General features: G+C 41.5%; 1 protein-coding gene and 1 pseudogene across 3 annotated transcripts in view; one reads left to right on the top strand and one right to left on the bottom strand.

Annotated features, from left to right (window-relative positions):
• The window catches only part of ASAP1 (ArfGAP with SH3 domain, ankyrin repeat and PH domain 1), a 381,790-nt gene that overhangs the window by 149,236 nt on the left and 217,780 nt on the right, over positions 1 to 14,774 (bottom strand). For all 3 annotated transcript variants that reach the window (XM_062187980.1, XM_062187981.1, XM_062187982.1), the window contains one exon: positions 10,448 to 10,520. In XM_062187980.1, the coding sequence (XP_062043964.1) occupies positions 10,448 to 10,520 (73 nt within the window). The remainder of the gene's footprint in view (positions 1 to 10,447; positions 10,521 to 14,774) is intronic.
• LOC133757440 (mitotic spindle assembly checkpoint protein MAD2A-like) lies at positions 4,749 to 5,342 on the top strand (annotated as a pseudogene).

The following is a 14,774-nucleotide window of genomic DNA, read 5'->3' as shown; positions in this document are numbered from 1 at the left end:
ATGCAACTTGGAATAAAAGGCAACAAGGTATGGGTAAGGTCATAGAAACCTGACTGCAACTGTCATGGAGGGTTTGTTCTAGGTGGAAAGGCAGTCGTTAAAGATAACTCTAGATAGTCTTAACCTGAATTTTTATGTGAACAGTGAAACACACAAGCAGGGAGGGGCTGAATATCGCAGTGGACACCCTCAATCCCTCAGCACATACAGGGTACTCTACACGCATGGTAAATAGCATTTATTATTTCTATGAAAATAGGACCAAGAATGCAGAAATACATTAAAACAGTTCCTTAATTGTATTTACTTGAGAGGCATAATGATAGCTAGCTAGCTATCCCATTTGTTGGTTCACTCCCCAAATGCTTGCAATAGACTAGGGCTCAAAGTCAGGAGCCAGGAACCCAATCCAGGTCTCCCATGTGGGTGGCAGGAACCCAACTACTTGAGTTATCACTGTTGCCTCCCAGGGTCTACATTAGCAGAAACCTGGTGTCAGAAGCTGAATGAAGGCATCAAAACCAGGCATTCCTATGTGGGACATGGACCACTTAATTGCCAGGCCAAATTTCTACCCTGAAACACATTTTTATATTCACCTGTAACAGAGAGCATTTTTGTTGTTCATCCTGAGACATAAAAAAATCAAACTACTGGCCATGGGCTAAGTGCTCACAGTTTTATGTAAAATGACTTATATTTTATGTTTTGTACCCTATGAGTATACATGAGAATGAAGTCATTTTAAATAAAAATTAGGGTACCCAATCCATGACCAACAAAACAGAGAAAGTGATACACATGCATGAGCACACACAGCAAATACAAACTGTGTCTGATTTCAAGTAACAGAATATTTGAGCCAATGGCTAAGATTCAAAAAATTGAAGTTTCCTAAAAAGCATGGCGTTTTAATATTATTCTAGAAAGAGACGGATTTTCTAACAGCACTTTTTAATCCTTCCAGGTTTATCTCCACGTAATTTGAGGAGTAATGCTCTCCTGGATAAGAATACTCTCCCTTGGAAAAAGCCACCTTCCTTGGCCCTTCTGAATCAACTCATTATTTCAACTTGTTTTCATGTCTTAAGGATTAATGATGAATCCAGAAAAATGAAAAATGTCTTGAATTTTTGGTTCAAAAATTGAAGGTTCAAAAACAATTTTTATAGGTTTTGCTTAAACCACCATTAAAGTATTTTTATCCAAAACCTTCTACTTTTAAGGACTTAAGAATTATTATTTTCTTTACTAACAAGCTTACTTTAATTCAAATAGATCTATCCACTTATTTATCTATTTTACTTGGAAGAGAGACAAAGGTAGATGGAGAGAGAGAGAAAGAGAGAGAGAGAGAGGGAGAGGGAGAGGGAGAGATAAAGAGATCTTCCATCTGCCGGTTCACTGCCTAAATCCCTGTAACAGCCAGAAACCCTGAACACAATCAGGGTCTCTCACGTGGGTGACAGGAACCAAATTACTTGAGTCATCATTTGCTCCCTCTCAGTGTACATTAGCAGCAAGCTAGAATGCACAGTCGAACTCGGACTCCACCAGGCACTCTGGTACGACATGCAGGCATCCCAAGCAGTGGGTTAACCATTATATCAAACATCTGCCCCTAAGAGATTTTTTAAAGATAGCAGGTATTACCCACAAACTTGGAAAACAGCAAAACAGGTAAGATTCCTATACACAGAGCAGTTCCTTTTGAATGCCTTTTGGTATTTTGTTCTTTCACATCTTTCTATTAAAATCCAAATTCATTTCACTTCTTATCTACGCCTGTTAAGAAAATCTCTCTTGGGGCTGGTACTGTGATGCAGTGGTTTAAAGCCGCCGCCCACGGTGCCCGCAACCCATATAGGCACCAGTTCGAATCCTGGCTGCTCCATTTCTGATCCAACTCTCTGCTTATGGCCTGGAAAAGCAGTAGAAGATGGACCGAGTCCTTGGGCCCCTGCACCCATGAGGGAGACCCAGAGGGAGCTCCTGGCTCCTGGTTTCTCAGATCTGGCCATTATGGCCATCTGAGGAGTGAACCAGTGGATGGAAGACCTCTCATTCTCTCTGCCTTTCTTTCTCTATCTGTGTAACTCCTACTTTCAAATAAATAAATAATTCTTAAAAGAAAAGAAAAGAAAATTTCTCCCCACTGGAAACCACAGGATTAAAAATAGCATTACAACACCATGGTAAGATATACTTAAATTACAACTTTAGTTAGAATTAATTTCACAACATACCTTCAAATTTAAGAAAATGTTTAACTAAAAAAATTGCTGAAATGAAGTTGCTTGCTTCCTAGTCAATGATAAATTTAGAATTTTACTTTTAAAATCTTAGATTTCCTCATGTACTATGAGTTATTTCTTAAAATAAATTAATTTAACAAAATGAAAAATCTGGAGAGAACACCACATATTAATTTCATTTAAAAAAACACAAATGCTCTCTAATAAAACTACTTGCTATGTAATTCTAACTGAAAGAGAATGGGGGAAGAAACAGAAAGCAATGAAAAAACCAAATGCTTTCTTCTCCACAGTGGAAAAGCTATAAAAATATTTATAATAATAATCTAGCCACATTCTGGAAGTAAGACTTCCTTATCATATGCCCATAATCAACTTACATAACGGTGTCATTTTTTTTCCCACAAATTAAAGGATTTAAGAGCCCCAAGTTCCAGACAATGCTTTAGATTTCTAGGGGATACCATGTGCTATTTATACCCTAATGCTTGCTCCTAATATACATTGGCATAAATTTTAAGGAAGCAATTGTATAATAACATAAGATATACATTTTTACTTAAGCATTTTTATTTTATAAATAAAGCATTTTTATAAATTAAGCATTTTAATTTCATATGGCAGAAATATCCTAGGTCTTTACTCCTAGAGAAAAGTGTAAGAGTGCGTGTATGTGTGCATGTATGTGTTAAAAGTCATAATGCAGGCCGGCGCCGCGGCTCATTAGGCTAATCCTCTGTCTGCGGCACTGGCACCCCGGGTTCTAGCCCCGGTCGGGGTGCCGGATTCTGTCCGGGTTGCTCCTCTTCCAGGCCAGCTCTCTGCTGTGGCCTGGGAAGGCAGTGGAGGGTGGCCCAGGTCCTTGAGCCCTGCACCGGCATGGGAGACCAGGAGGAAGCACCTGGCTCCTGGCTTCGGATCAGCACAGTGTGCCAGCCGTAGTGGCCACTTGAGGGGTGAACCAACGGAAAAAGGAAGACCTTTCCCTCTGTCTCTGTCTCTCTCTCTCACTGTCTAACTCTGCCTGTCAAAAAAAAAAAAAAAAGTCATAATGCAAAAAGATCAATGTTTTCAGTTTAATTAACTCATCTGGTAAAGCAACTTTAGTTTAGCCCTGCTTTCAATGAGTCACACGACTCTCTCATTTTATAAAGTGCAGTACGCATCATTTTTAACAGCACCTAGAAGCAGGCAGTAAGCTCTTCATTCTCAGTAGCCACACCTGTCTTTAGATGTGCATGCACATGTGTCTCGTGAGGGTAGCCCCACTCCTACTGCACTGACGCAGGTCTCTCACCAGGACCAAGATCAAGATGCCAGCCAGGACTGTGGTCACTGGAAGGTTTAAATGGAGTTAGTGCATCTGCCTTCACATGGCAGGCAAGTCAGTGGTGGATTTTGGTGGGAGACCTTTCTCCATGGAGCTTCCTGAGTGTCCTTACAACAAGGTGACTGGCTTTTTCCAAAACAAGTGATTAGAGCAGGGAGCAGGGGTGGGCATTGCATTATCACAGCAGACTGTGACACCAGCATCCCATATGGGTCCCAGTTCCTGTCCAGAGTGCTCAACCTCTGAAACAGCTCCCTGCTTATGTGCCTGGGAAAGCAGAGGAAGATGGTCCAAGTGCTTGGGCCCCTGCACTCACGTGGGAGATCCCAAGGGGATTTCAGGCTCCTTGCTCCAGCCTGGCTCTGCCCTGACCATGGCAGCCACTGGGGGAGTGAACCAGTGCATGGACTATCTCTCTCTGTTTCTCCCTCTCTCTCTCTCTCTCTCTGTAACTCTGCCTTTCAAATAAGTATAAATACATAATAAATAAATAATTTTGTAAAAGAAAAGAGAGCAGGTAGAAGTTATCTCTTTCTGAAATGGCCTTGGAATCTACCTAACATCACTTCTATTACAATCTATTAATCAGAGGGGAGATACTTAGTCTGGTGCACAGTTATAGGGGAGAGGAATTAGGCTCCATATTTGGAAGGAAAAAAAAAAAGCCAAAGAATTACAATGTATCTTAAAACCTTCACAGTGCTCAACACACTATTAGCTATTTTATTTATTTATTTTTTAAATTTTCTTAAAAAGATTTATTTATTCATTTAAAAGTCAGAGTTACACAGAGGGAAAAGGAGAGGCAGAGAGAGAGAGGTCTTCCATCTGCTGGTTCACGCCCCAGTTGGCTGCCAATGGATGGAGCTGTGCCAGTCTGAAGTCAGGAGCCAGGAGCTTCCTCCGGGTCTCCCACTTGGGTGCAGGGGCCCAAGGACTTGGGCCGTCCTCCACTGCTTTCCTAGGCTGTAGCAGAGAGCTGGATCAGAAGTGGAGCAGCTGGGACTCGAACCGGTGCCCATATGGGATGCCAGCACTGCAGGTGGTGGCCTTACCCAGTATGCCACAGCGCCAGCCCCATATCAGCTTGACTTTAAATATAAGCTGCTGTGGTTTCAGTCTGTGGAGAGGAAGTGTATGCTCCATCTGTGGGCCTGACTGTGATGGGACAGCCTGCTGGGGAGCGTGGTATCACCCTGCACTGGAACACTGACTTCCCCGCAACCAAGTTCTGTTCATTTGGCATCAATAGCATTCTCTACCGGCGTGGCATACATCCATCTGAAAGTTTCACCCGAGTGCAGAAATGTGGACTCACTTTGCTTGAAACTGCTGGTTCTGAGCTCATAAAATACCTAAGTAATGTGGTGGAACAACTGAAAGATGGGTTATACAGGTATTCAATTTAGAAACTGGTAGGAGTCATCTCACATATTGAAAGCGGTGAGTGCCCTGAAAGACAGCAGTTTGATATGGAGTGTGACAAGACTGCAAAAGATGACAGAGCTCCCAGCGAAGAGTCTCCAAACATTGTCCGAGATGAAATCCACTCAGTGCTCAGATAGGTCACAGCTTCCGTGCCATGTCTGCCACTGTTAGAAGCGTCATGTTCAGTCCATCTATTGATTTACACAAGATTTGGTTGCTCTTGAAAAATGGCAAGAGCAGGGCCCACACTTCATCACCAATTCTGAGGAAGTCTGTCCATCCCCGAAGTAAATAGCATGGTGGCCTGCAAGGTGGCTGTCGGTGGCTGATGAAGGGATGAGGAAAGTGGTGTCATTGCACTTTTCGAATGTGGTTTTCCTGAAGCCAAGTCACTCTAGTTGTCAAAGCTTGATTCCTTTGGTTAATTTTTAAAATAGTGACAATAGTTGTCACTATTAGCTATTTTAAACATATACTAGGAAAAATGAGAGGGGGAGAATTTTGCTTGTTTAAATGTCTTCATACACTGCAGAGAGAAGTGAGACCAATGCCCAAAGCAATTTTCAAACTAATGGGATTGCATGGAGATCTTCCCCTCCCACCAAAAAAATAAAAAATTAAAAAAAATCCTTTATTATTACACTTTACTAGTGAATACTGATAGAAGCTTATGTGTAAAAATTATACATTTTAAGAGTAAGATCTTCCACATATTTTAAATCACTTTGGGAAGGTGGGTGGTTGGTCATTGCCAACCAGAAATATAGAAATGCTTCTTAAATCTTTAAAGAACATTACAAGGATATTGTGTCACTTGAAGCATTGTGAGAAAACAAGAAAATTATGAAAACACATTGGCGAAAAAAAGCACCAGGACTCAGCATCTTGTGGTTGTTCTGGATGAGGTCAGAAGCCCTTGGACAGGAAGAGATTGGATTCCACTGAACATTTATCATGGAAAGACATGCACCCTACTGTTGTACTCATCTAGCGCTTTTTCAGGAATTAAATGTCACGGTGCAGCCCACACAAGCTGACCACAAGCACGGGTGTACTATACTCATCTCTGAATGCAGAAACCCTGCCAGGTTCCAGCAGCCTGTGAGGAGCCGAGAAGGATCTGTGTTATCCCACATTCCCACACTATGGGAATCATTACTTCTGTGGTCCCTCTCTGGGAACCACCAAAGCCATCCCATGGATTATACTGCTGGGAGCTTACATTTGATGAATTCATTCATGGGTATTTGTGATAAGTGAATAGGAAGCAGCCATTCTCAGCTTCCCAGGGAGGGACCCATCCAAACGCTATGTAGCTATACAGGCAGCTATGCAGTTAGCAAGTGTTAAGAGTCCCTGCCATGAGTCAGGTGTAAGACAAGGCAGAGAGCTATGAAGAGCAAAGCTAGGTCAGCTGGTCTGTCTTTCCATTACTTGCTAGATGTGGCATGTGGACAGCTAGTGTAGCTTTCTAGGCTTTCATATTCTGTGAAAGAAGTCTAAGGGCACTTACCTCAGGCTTGTTTGACCTTAGTTTGGTACATCCTTAATACCCACATGAATGCCATTTCCACCCATTCCCTCGGCACCCTCCTAATTTCCTAGTTGCTAATCATATAGACTTTTTTTTTTTTTTTGACAGGCAGAGTGGACAGTGAGAGAGAGAGAAAGGTCTTCCTTTGCCGTTGGTTCACCCTGCAATGGCCGCTGCGGCTGGCGTGCTGCGGCTGGTGCACCGTGCTGATCCAAAGGCAGGAGCCAGGTGCTTCTCCTGGTCTCCCATGCGGGTGCAGGGCCCAAGGACTTGGGCCATCCTCCACTGCACTCCCAGGCCATAGCAGAGAGCTGGCCTGGAAGAGGAGCAACCGGGACAGAATCCGGTGCCCCAACCGGGACTAGAACCCAGTGTGCCGGCGCCGCAAGGCAGAGGATTAGCCTATTGAGCCGCGGCGCCGGCCTTTTTTTTTTTTTTTTTTTTTTTTTAAGATTTATTTATTTATTTGAAAGTCAGAGTCACACACAGAGATCAGGAGAGGCAGAGAGAGAGAGAGAGAGAGAGAGAGAGAGAGAGAGAGATCCTCCATCTGCTGGTCCACTCCCCAGATGGCCAAAATGGCCGTAGTTGAGCTGACCGGAAGCCAGGAGCCAGAATCCTCCTCCAGGTCCCCCACACAGGCGCAGGGGCCCAAGGACCTGGGCCATTTTGTATCGCTTTCCTAGGCTACAGCATAGAACCGGAACAGAAGTGGTGCAGCCAGGACCCGAATCAGCGCCCACACGGGATGCCAGTACCGCAGGCAGCGGCTCCACCCAATAAGCCACAGTGCTGGCTCCATATATACTTTCAGTTCAATGATCTGGTTAACATCTATCTCTCTCACTGGACTGCAAAATTCATCAAGGAAGAGACTGGCTGATTTGCCTCTACATTGAACACCCAGAATAGTAGTGCATTACATATACTCAATAAATATCTTTGGACGTGCAAACTATGTTGACAAATGCAAAGATGAAAGGCAGAATCCCAGCCCTGCTCAGGGAGTGCACAGACCAGTTCAGCAGACTGCAAGTCAGAATCACCAGAAGAGTAATTTTTCTTTTTTTTCTCAATCTTAGTACTTGGGTCTTATTCTGGAGTAACTCTAAGGGTGCGGGCCTGAGGGATGTGTTTTTGTTCCTTAGGACTTCTTTGGGTGATTCTAATGAGCAGCAGGGGTGAGGCTCACTGGTCTAACAAAACAGATGGATAGCAGTCACAGGTTCTGTGTCCTGTGGTAACACTATCCAAAAGGACTCTCCAGTGATGGAAAGTGTTCTTTGCCTGCACTGTCCAATATGGACAATATGTCAAATGCAACTTGGAATAACACAAGCACATTTGACACAGTTACATGTGCCTCTAGAGCCCTTGAAGTGTAGCTACTGAAACTGAGGAAACAAATTTTAAATATTATTTGATTGTATTTTCAATTTACAAAACCAATGTTCCTAGAGGTTACTATAATGAATATGCAGACTTAGAAGGAAGCACACAGGAGGGCTCTTAAACCAGAGTCAGCAGATTCAAAGTTCAGTGGGCCGTGGCCCCCACCCACAATAATTCAGTGGGGCAGACGGTACCCACATTCTGCATGCACACCTTGAATGCTCCTCCTTACAACCAGGCAGAGAATACTTCTCCCTCCTCTTATATCCTGAGCAGTTATGACCAAGGAAACCCTTCAAGAACAAGAGCAAACATATCCCCAAGTAAGAGCCTCCACATGAGCTGCTGACTGATGTGGTCACTGTGACCAAGAGAGAGAATGCACCTGGAGCTAAGATACTTGGATAAGTCACATCGAGTCCTCAGCATAGTCAATACAGTAGCACCTGTCGGCTGTGAAGCAAGAGTCTCCTTTCTGTGGCTCATAAGCTGAGAGCCTCAAACATGAGCTACCACATTATGGAGATTTCACAGTTGTTCCTGAGGGAGATAATGGCTCAAGCCATTGTCTCAAGCCATTAACAAGCCCTTTGTAAAAATAAGACCGGTCCAGGGTTATCTGTAGAGTCATGGACTAAAACAGAAAAAGTACTCATGCTACCGATCTAGCTGAAATTTTTGCCTCACCTACCATTTGCTAAGCAGCTATCATGCGGCCAGCAACCTATTAAGGACCTTGCATGTTCTCTTACTTTGTCCACACAATACGCTGCAAATTAGACATTATTTTCTTACTCTATGATGATGCATTTAAGACTCATGGAAGCTAAATAACTTATCTGACTTTAACATGTATGACAAAACTGGGATTCAAAGTCAGATCCACTCTACCAAGTTTCCCTTTCTAAGTGGTTTATTGCATCCTATTAAAATTGTTCAACAGCTTCCATTTACTTTGTTTTTCCAAATCACAACAAAGGCTCCAGTGACCCTCCTTCTATATACATGTTTTTACATATTCTTGTGGTGCATAACACACAGAACTATGGGAAATGCATACACCCTAAGTGTGGCTTTGAATGAATTATCAAAAAGTGCACTTAACCAGGAACCACCATCAAAATCAAGAAACAGGACAACATCAGTACCTCAGGAGCCCTCCTTGTGGCATTTCCTCGTCTTGCCTCCCAAAGAATCAAAATCTATAAAGGATCTATCACATTATGGGAGTTCATTAGAATGAAGCAAAGGAACAGATCTGATAAACTAGGTATGTAATTTAGGCCAAGCCTTAGAACTTTTGGTCACCATATAACCAGAAAAATATCATTTATCTTAGTTAGATGTTAGAATTTTATTGGATGTAAGGAAATGAGGGAGTGGTATCAACACCCCAGAGTGAAAGAGGTGTCAAAAATCAGCATGAGGTAAGTGTCAATGTGTAGAAGGTATTAGAGACTACTAAAAAGATTTCCATTTCTAGTATAGTTAGACTAGTGGTTCTCAGCTCTGAATAGGCGGAGGGCCATAAGGTATCTGAGGGTTGAATTCTGCCTTGCTCAAGTTCCTTTTGGCTCTGTAATTTTATGATAATAAAAGTAAGAGGAACCAGCATTTTACTGAGTTCCCATGATTGGTCATGCTCTTTAAAGACACATTAAATCTTCTCAGCATCTCTGTAATGCCACTACTCCAATTGACAGCTCACAGTCACCTTGCTAGCAAGTGGGTTAGCAAGGACAAAGTCCCCAGCTGTCCAACTTGAAAGCTTGAGCCCTTTCTTTCCATTAAGCCTGCGATCTTCTCCCCGCAGGTTTTCTGTGAGGTTACAGAAGACTGACTTCTTAGGGAAGTAACCTCTGGGTAGGTGTGACCTCATTGACCTTGAAAGTCATTTATGTTTCCAGGCCTCTCCTCCCCTAAGGCGCTGGAACCTAGCATTGCTGGTGGCTACCCACTGGTTTTCTTACTTTGGTTTGCTTCTTCTTGTTCACTCACAACATTCTTTTGTCTCCGAGTTGACAGTCACTAGACTGAAACTAAACATCTAGTGAATCAGGTGATCTCTTTGGATAAAAGAGGACAGGGGACAGGTTTGTGAAGGTCCAAATTTAACCTCACTCTGTCTGAATGTTCACTCTGTGCTCATTGCCGATACTGATTTTCAAATGTGTACAGGTACATTCGAGAAGGAAAAGATTCTCATCCGTTTAACTGGGGCCACTGAATTACAGGAAGATCAACTACCCAAAGAGCCTTTAAGTATTTCATATGCCATGTGAGAAAATTAAGTTCTTAAATGTACAATAAAATTCTCAACAACTAGTGTTTTCATTTTACTTTGGGCTGATAGGAGAAACACAAAAGGGACAAATAGCTCAATTTTTTTGAACTACTTACTCTTACAATTGTATCAAGTTATCTATAAATTTTACATCTTACATATAACAAAGAAAACTCTATAGACTTTATTTATAATTCATGTTATCTGATTTGTTAAGTGCTTACCTTGTCCAGAATTATATATTGCTTTTACAGACTTCTTCACTTTCTGCAGGGCTGTTCTATCTTGGTCTAAAGCCTAAAAAAGAAAAACAGGGAAGAAAGATGGTGGCAAATCTGGTAAATTAAACAAGCAGCAAGACAAACTCCTCTATAACTACAGTTGTTTTGCTGAGCACCAAAGCAATGACAAACTGACATATTTATTAAAAATCAACAATTTCAGAGACTGGAAGTACCAAAGATTTCCATAATTATATTTTCAGGATAAATAAGCAGTCATTTCACAAAACTCCAGCATTGTGTGAGATGGAAAACACGGGAGGCCAGTCAGTTACTACGCTAAGCTATGAACAGAAAACACAAAGCATCTATGAATCCTGAGACTCGTTTGCTTCTGTTGTGAGTTTGCAACCTGGTAAGGCAGAAAGGCAAGCCTAGGACACAAATGGCACAAGAGCTAGGGAAAAAAATATTATCATTTCACCTAATGGCAATTTCAACCAGAAAAAAAAAAAAAAGATTTTTCTTTTTGAAGGGATGGAATAAGTTAGAAATGACCTTAAGCACTTTTCACAGCACTTTCAAATTTGATGATTTCTTTTTCTGTTAGAGAAAATTAACTATGACACATGGCAATTTATTTAAAACTTTTATTTACTAATGAATGCAGTATGGAAAATGCTACCAGGATGCTGATAATGCTTTTAAATGATTTCTTTACAATTCATCTAAATAGCTGTACTCACCTACTACTCTAGGGTGCAACACTAATATATTTATTGGTGTTGATACTTAAGTCGGGAGGTAGGTAGACAATTATGTTTGTTAAAATTCTATGTTTGTTAAAAGCTATGCACTCAGCATAGGGATTGTCCTCTGTGTTATACTTCAAAAGTAAGTTTAGGAAGGGGAATTGTCAGTATATAAGGGGTCAAAAAATTTGTATTATGATAAACTGAATAGGTTTCCAAGTTTTTTGTGTTCAAATAAACTTATTTTTTAATTTCATTTTTTCCATGAATTTTGTGAAGTACCCCCACCATGCAAATGGCACATGGAACAAAATTCTTAAAATAGCTTCAAGCCTCCCTCTGCTTCCAGAAGTTCTGGGGTTCACAGGCTGGGAATTCCTAGATGCTGGGTCAAGACTTGGAGGACATGAGCAATACAGTTAACAACAATGAAAACCTTGTATACATAAAGTTTCCGAATCATTAAATTGGAGCAGATGTTTGGTGCATTGGCTAAGATGCTGTGTGGGACTCCTACATCACATATTGGGGTGCCTGGGTTTGAGTCCCAGCTCTACTCTCAATGCCAGGTTCCTGCTAATGCAGACCCTAGAGACATCAGGTGATGGCTCATTTGTTGGGTTCCTGCCTCCCATATGGGAGACCCAGACTGATTTCCAGGTTCCAGGCTTTGACCTTGCACTGCCCTGGTTGTGTGGGCATCTGGAGAATAAACCAGTGGATGGAAGATTTCTGTCTTTTCTTTTCAGAACATATAAATTTTAAAACCCTTTAAACATACATTCACATCCAGAACATCATCTGAACCTCAGAACTTTAGAACACTGAAGTCTGCAGAGGTTAATGAAGTACCCTCCTGGAGATCACACAGAGAGTAGAAAAGGGTAAATGCAAAGGCTGCCATTTCTCTTCTGGAAAATGGTCATTCCTGCCCTTCTAACACATACTTAATTGCATTTTCCTTCAAGTCCTGTTCTCTAGACACCAATGGCCAGTCAGGTGGACGCTTGACCCACACTGGGCTCAGAGCCCTTCCTAGGATTTCTGGACTTGAGAACAGAGATCTCAGTGCTCGGTATCTTTGTGAGGTCAGCCTGGAACCACCAGCAGTTCTACTTACAGATGCATGGAGGAATTTGGCCAGACAGAATGACATTAACAGACACAATGTACCAAAGACAAGAGAAGAGTGTCCTGTTTCCAGCTGTCCCAACGCATTCATCACTGCTAACCTTCCTGCAGGCAGAGGACTCAGACAATAAATTCCTTCTCCCCCAAGCCAGTTGAAGCAGACATTCTGTTACTTACAACTACAAATGCTAAGTAACATAAGAACTAAAATTTCCTGAGCACTTATTACAAGCCAGGCATAATGCTTGTGATATGAGACATACCAAATTATATGAAATAATTTGCTTTCAATTATCTACTTATGTTTACATCTTTACAAAAACCTTAAGAAGCATCATTTCCATTTTTCAGATAAGGAAGCTTGGTGGGACTCCAACGAATAACTGTAGAAAGGGATCAAGTCAAAGATTAAACAACTTGTCCATGGTCACAGAGCCTGAAAGTACTAAAGTTGCATTTTATACTACTGTCTACTAAATCTCAAAGCCTAAGCTTTTACTACTGGGATGCTAGGATGAAAACTAGGGTTTTAAGACTCCAAGTCTAACTCTACATCTACCATGCCCGTCATTTATATTCCAACTCCCCAATGTTTTGTCACAGTTGCAGCTCATTTGAACTTCTGTTAATTCACAGTTTTCTTTAAATTCACTTACGTCTTTTTGTTTTGTTTAAAACTGTTGTAAAGAAACAAGAAATAAAAACCCAGGACTACTCACCATTAATAGAAAATACCCTGGAAATGATTTTGTATCTCAAACTTCTAGGAAAAATGCTCATCTCTTTAGTACCTCAAGCATCTTACACACCATTTATACTGCACACCATGTAAGCTCAAGGAAACGTTTTACAAGACAGTTTCAAGAGAGACAAAATTCAGGTTACTGCAGAGATATAAGAGTTGTACTTTAGAGAAAAGCAATACTTAATAAATGCTTAGTATGATCTAGAAAGCATCCAAGAAGGTCTGACTTAACACTTCTCTCATGAATCTGAGTTTTAGAAAGCAATGACCACATAAGATGAGTCCACTCAGAAAGGAAATTAACAAGTAGGCTTTAGTGTCTATGTGCATGTGAAGACAATGACTCTGAACCAGCAAAGTGGCGTGGAGGATTTCAGCTGTAATACTTCATGAGACCATCTATCTACTTCCTTAGGGCACAGGTGGTAAAGTCTCAGAATTTATATTCAATGTTTTACCGACTCATCTATGAACTGACAGGGCATAAAGGCCACATAGTTACTTTTAGAGGATATTAAGAACATTCCAACTTGACAGATGTAGTCACAGTGAAATCTGGGTGACACTTCTTTTAAGCGTTGCTTTTTGGCCACTGGCAAAAATAAGTCAAACAAAGTTCACTTTTAAGAGCCCCGTGATTTAGAGAGCTGGGGATACTGTCCTTCAATCAGCTAAGCTCCCTCTAGATATAACGCATCTAAATGTGCCACCAAGAGCCACTCCTTCAACTGCCAGACAAGTAATCGCAGTCACATCCTCTGAAATGTCACATACGTAAAGTCAAATCAGGACTAAAGAGAGATGGCAGACATATGAGCCAGACAACTTGCATCTCTCAAACCATTAAGTCTGATAACATATATGTCTTCATTTCTAAGGGTGCATTTAGAATGAAGCAACTCAAAAAGGATGCAAAGGCAAAGAATGAACGAATACAGGAACACACGCTCATTTTTAATAAGAGAATAAGGCCTTATCTATCTAAAATTTTGCAATACAGCAACTTCACATTTTCTGCACAGTGAAAAGGCAAGGCATTAATCTAGGAGAGCAGCACTTTCAACCTATATGGAGATTTTTTTTCTTTTATTGCATATCTAGTCCAAGCAAGTTTGGTTATTTGAATTCCAAGTACAGAGAAAATTTAGGCTTCTGAAGATTCAGAAGAGACTGCAGAGAAGCCATTGTGACAGAAGCATTATGTGGGAGCTGGCAACCAAAAGGATTCAGAAAAATTATTCGAATTGGGCATAAAAATGAGAAATTTTGAAAGGCCTGAGGGCACATGAGACCTTCCAATCCCTCCCCCTACCAGGCTGAGTGGGATTCCTTGGTCACAGCAGAGTGTAACACACGTTCCCAGAGCCACCCATGAACCTAGCCACACTTGTCTCTAGCTCAGGGCATCTGCACTAACTGATTCCTCTGCCAGAAACTCTCTCCTTTAAGTCTTCAAATGACTGGTATTTTCTTCTTACACAGGTTTTGGAACAAAGCTCTTCCTTCTGAGGCCTTCTTTGGATACCATAAAGCAGTACACAACCTCAGCAGACCCAAGGGTTACTCTGGAATATACTTCTCATGCTAATTTTACCTAACACAACCATGGCTGGAAATGGTCATGTTCATGATTTGCTTTCATTTATGGCATTTCTCTTTCTCCACTAGCATATGGAAAGTCTGAGGCCTGGGGCCTTTTGCA

This window comes from Lepus europaeus, chromosome 4 (genome assembly GCF_033115175.1).
Source record: "Lepus europaeus isolate LE1 chromosome 4, mLepTim1.pri, whole genome shotgun sequence".
In the NCBI taxonomy this organism is placed as follows: domain Eukaryota; kingdom Metazoa; phylum Chordata; class Mammalia; order Lagomorpha; family Leporidae; genus Lepus; species Lepus europaeus.
Note: the sequence above shows the minus strand (reverse complement) of the source record. Positions and strands in the feature narration are given on the sequence as shown.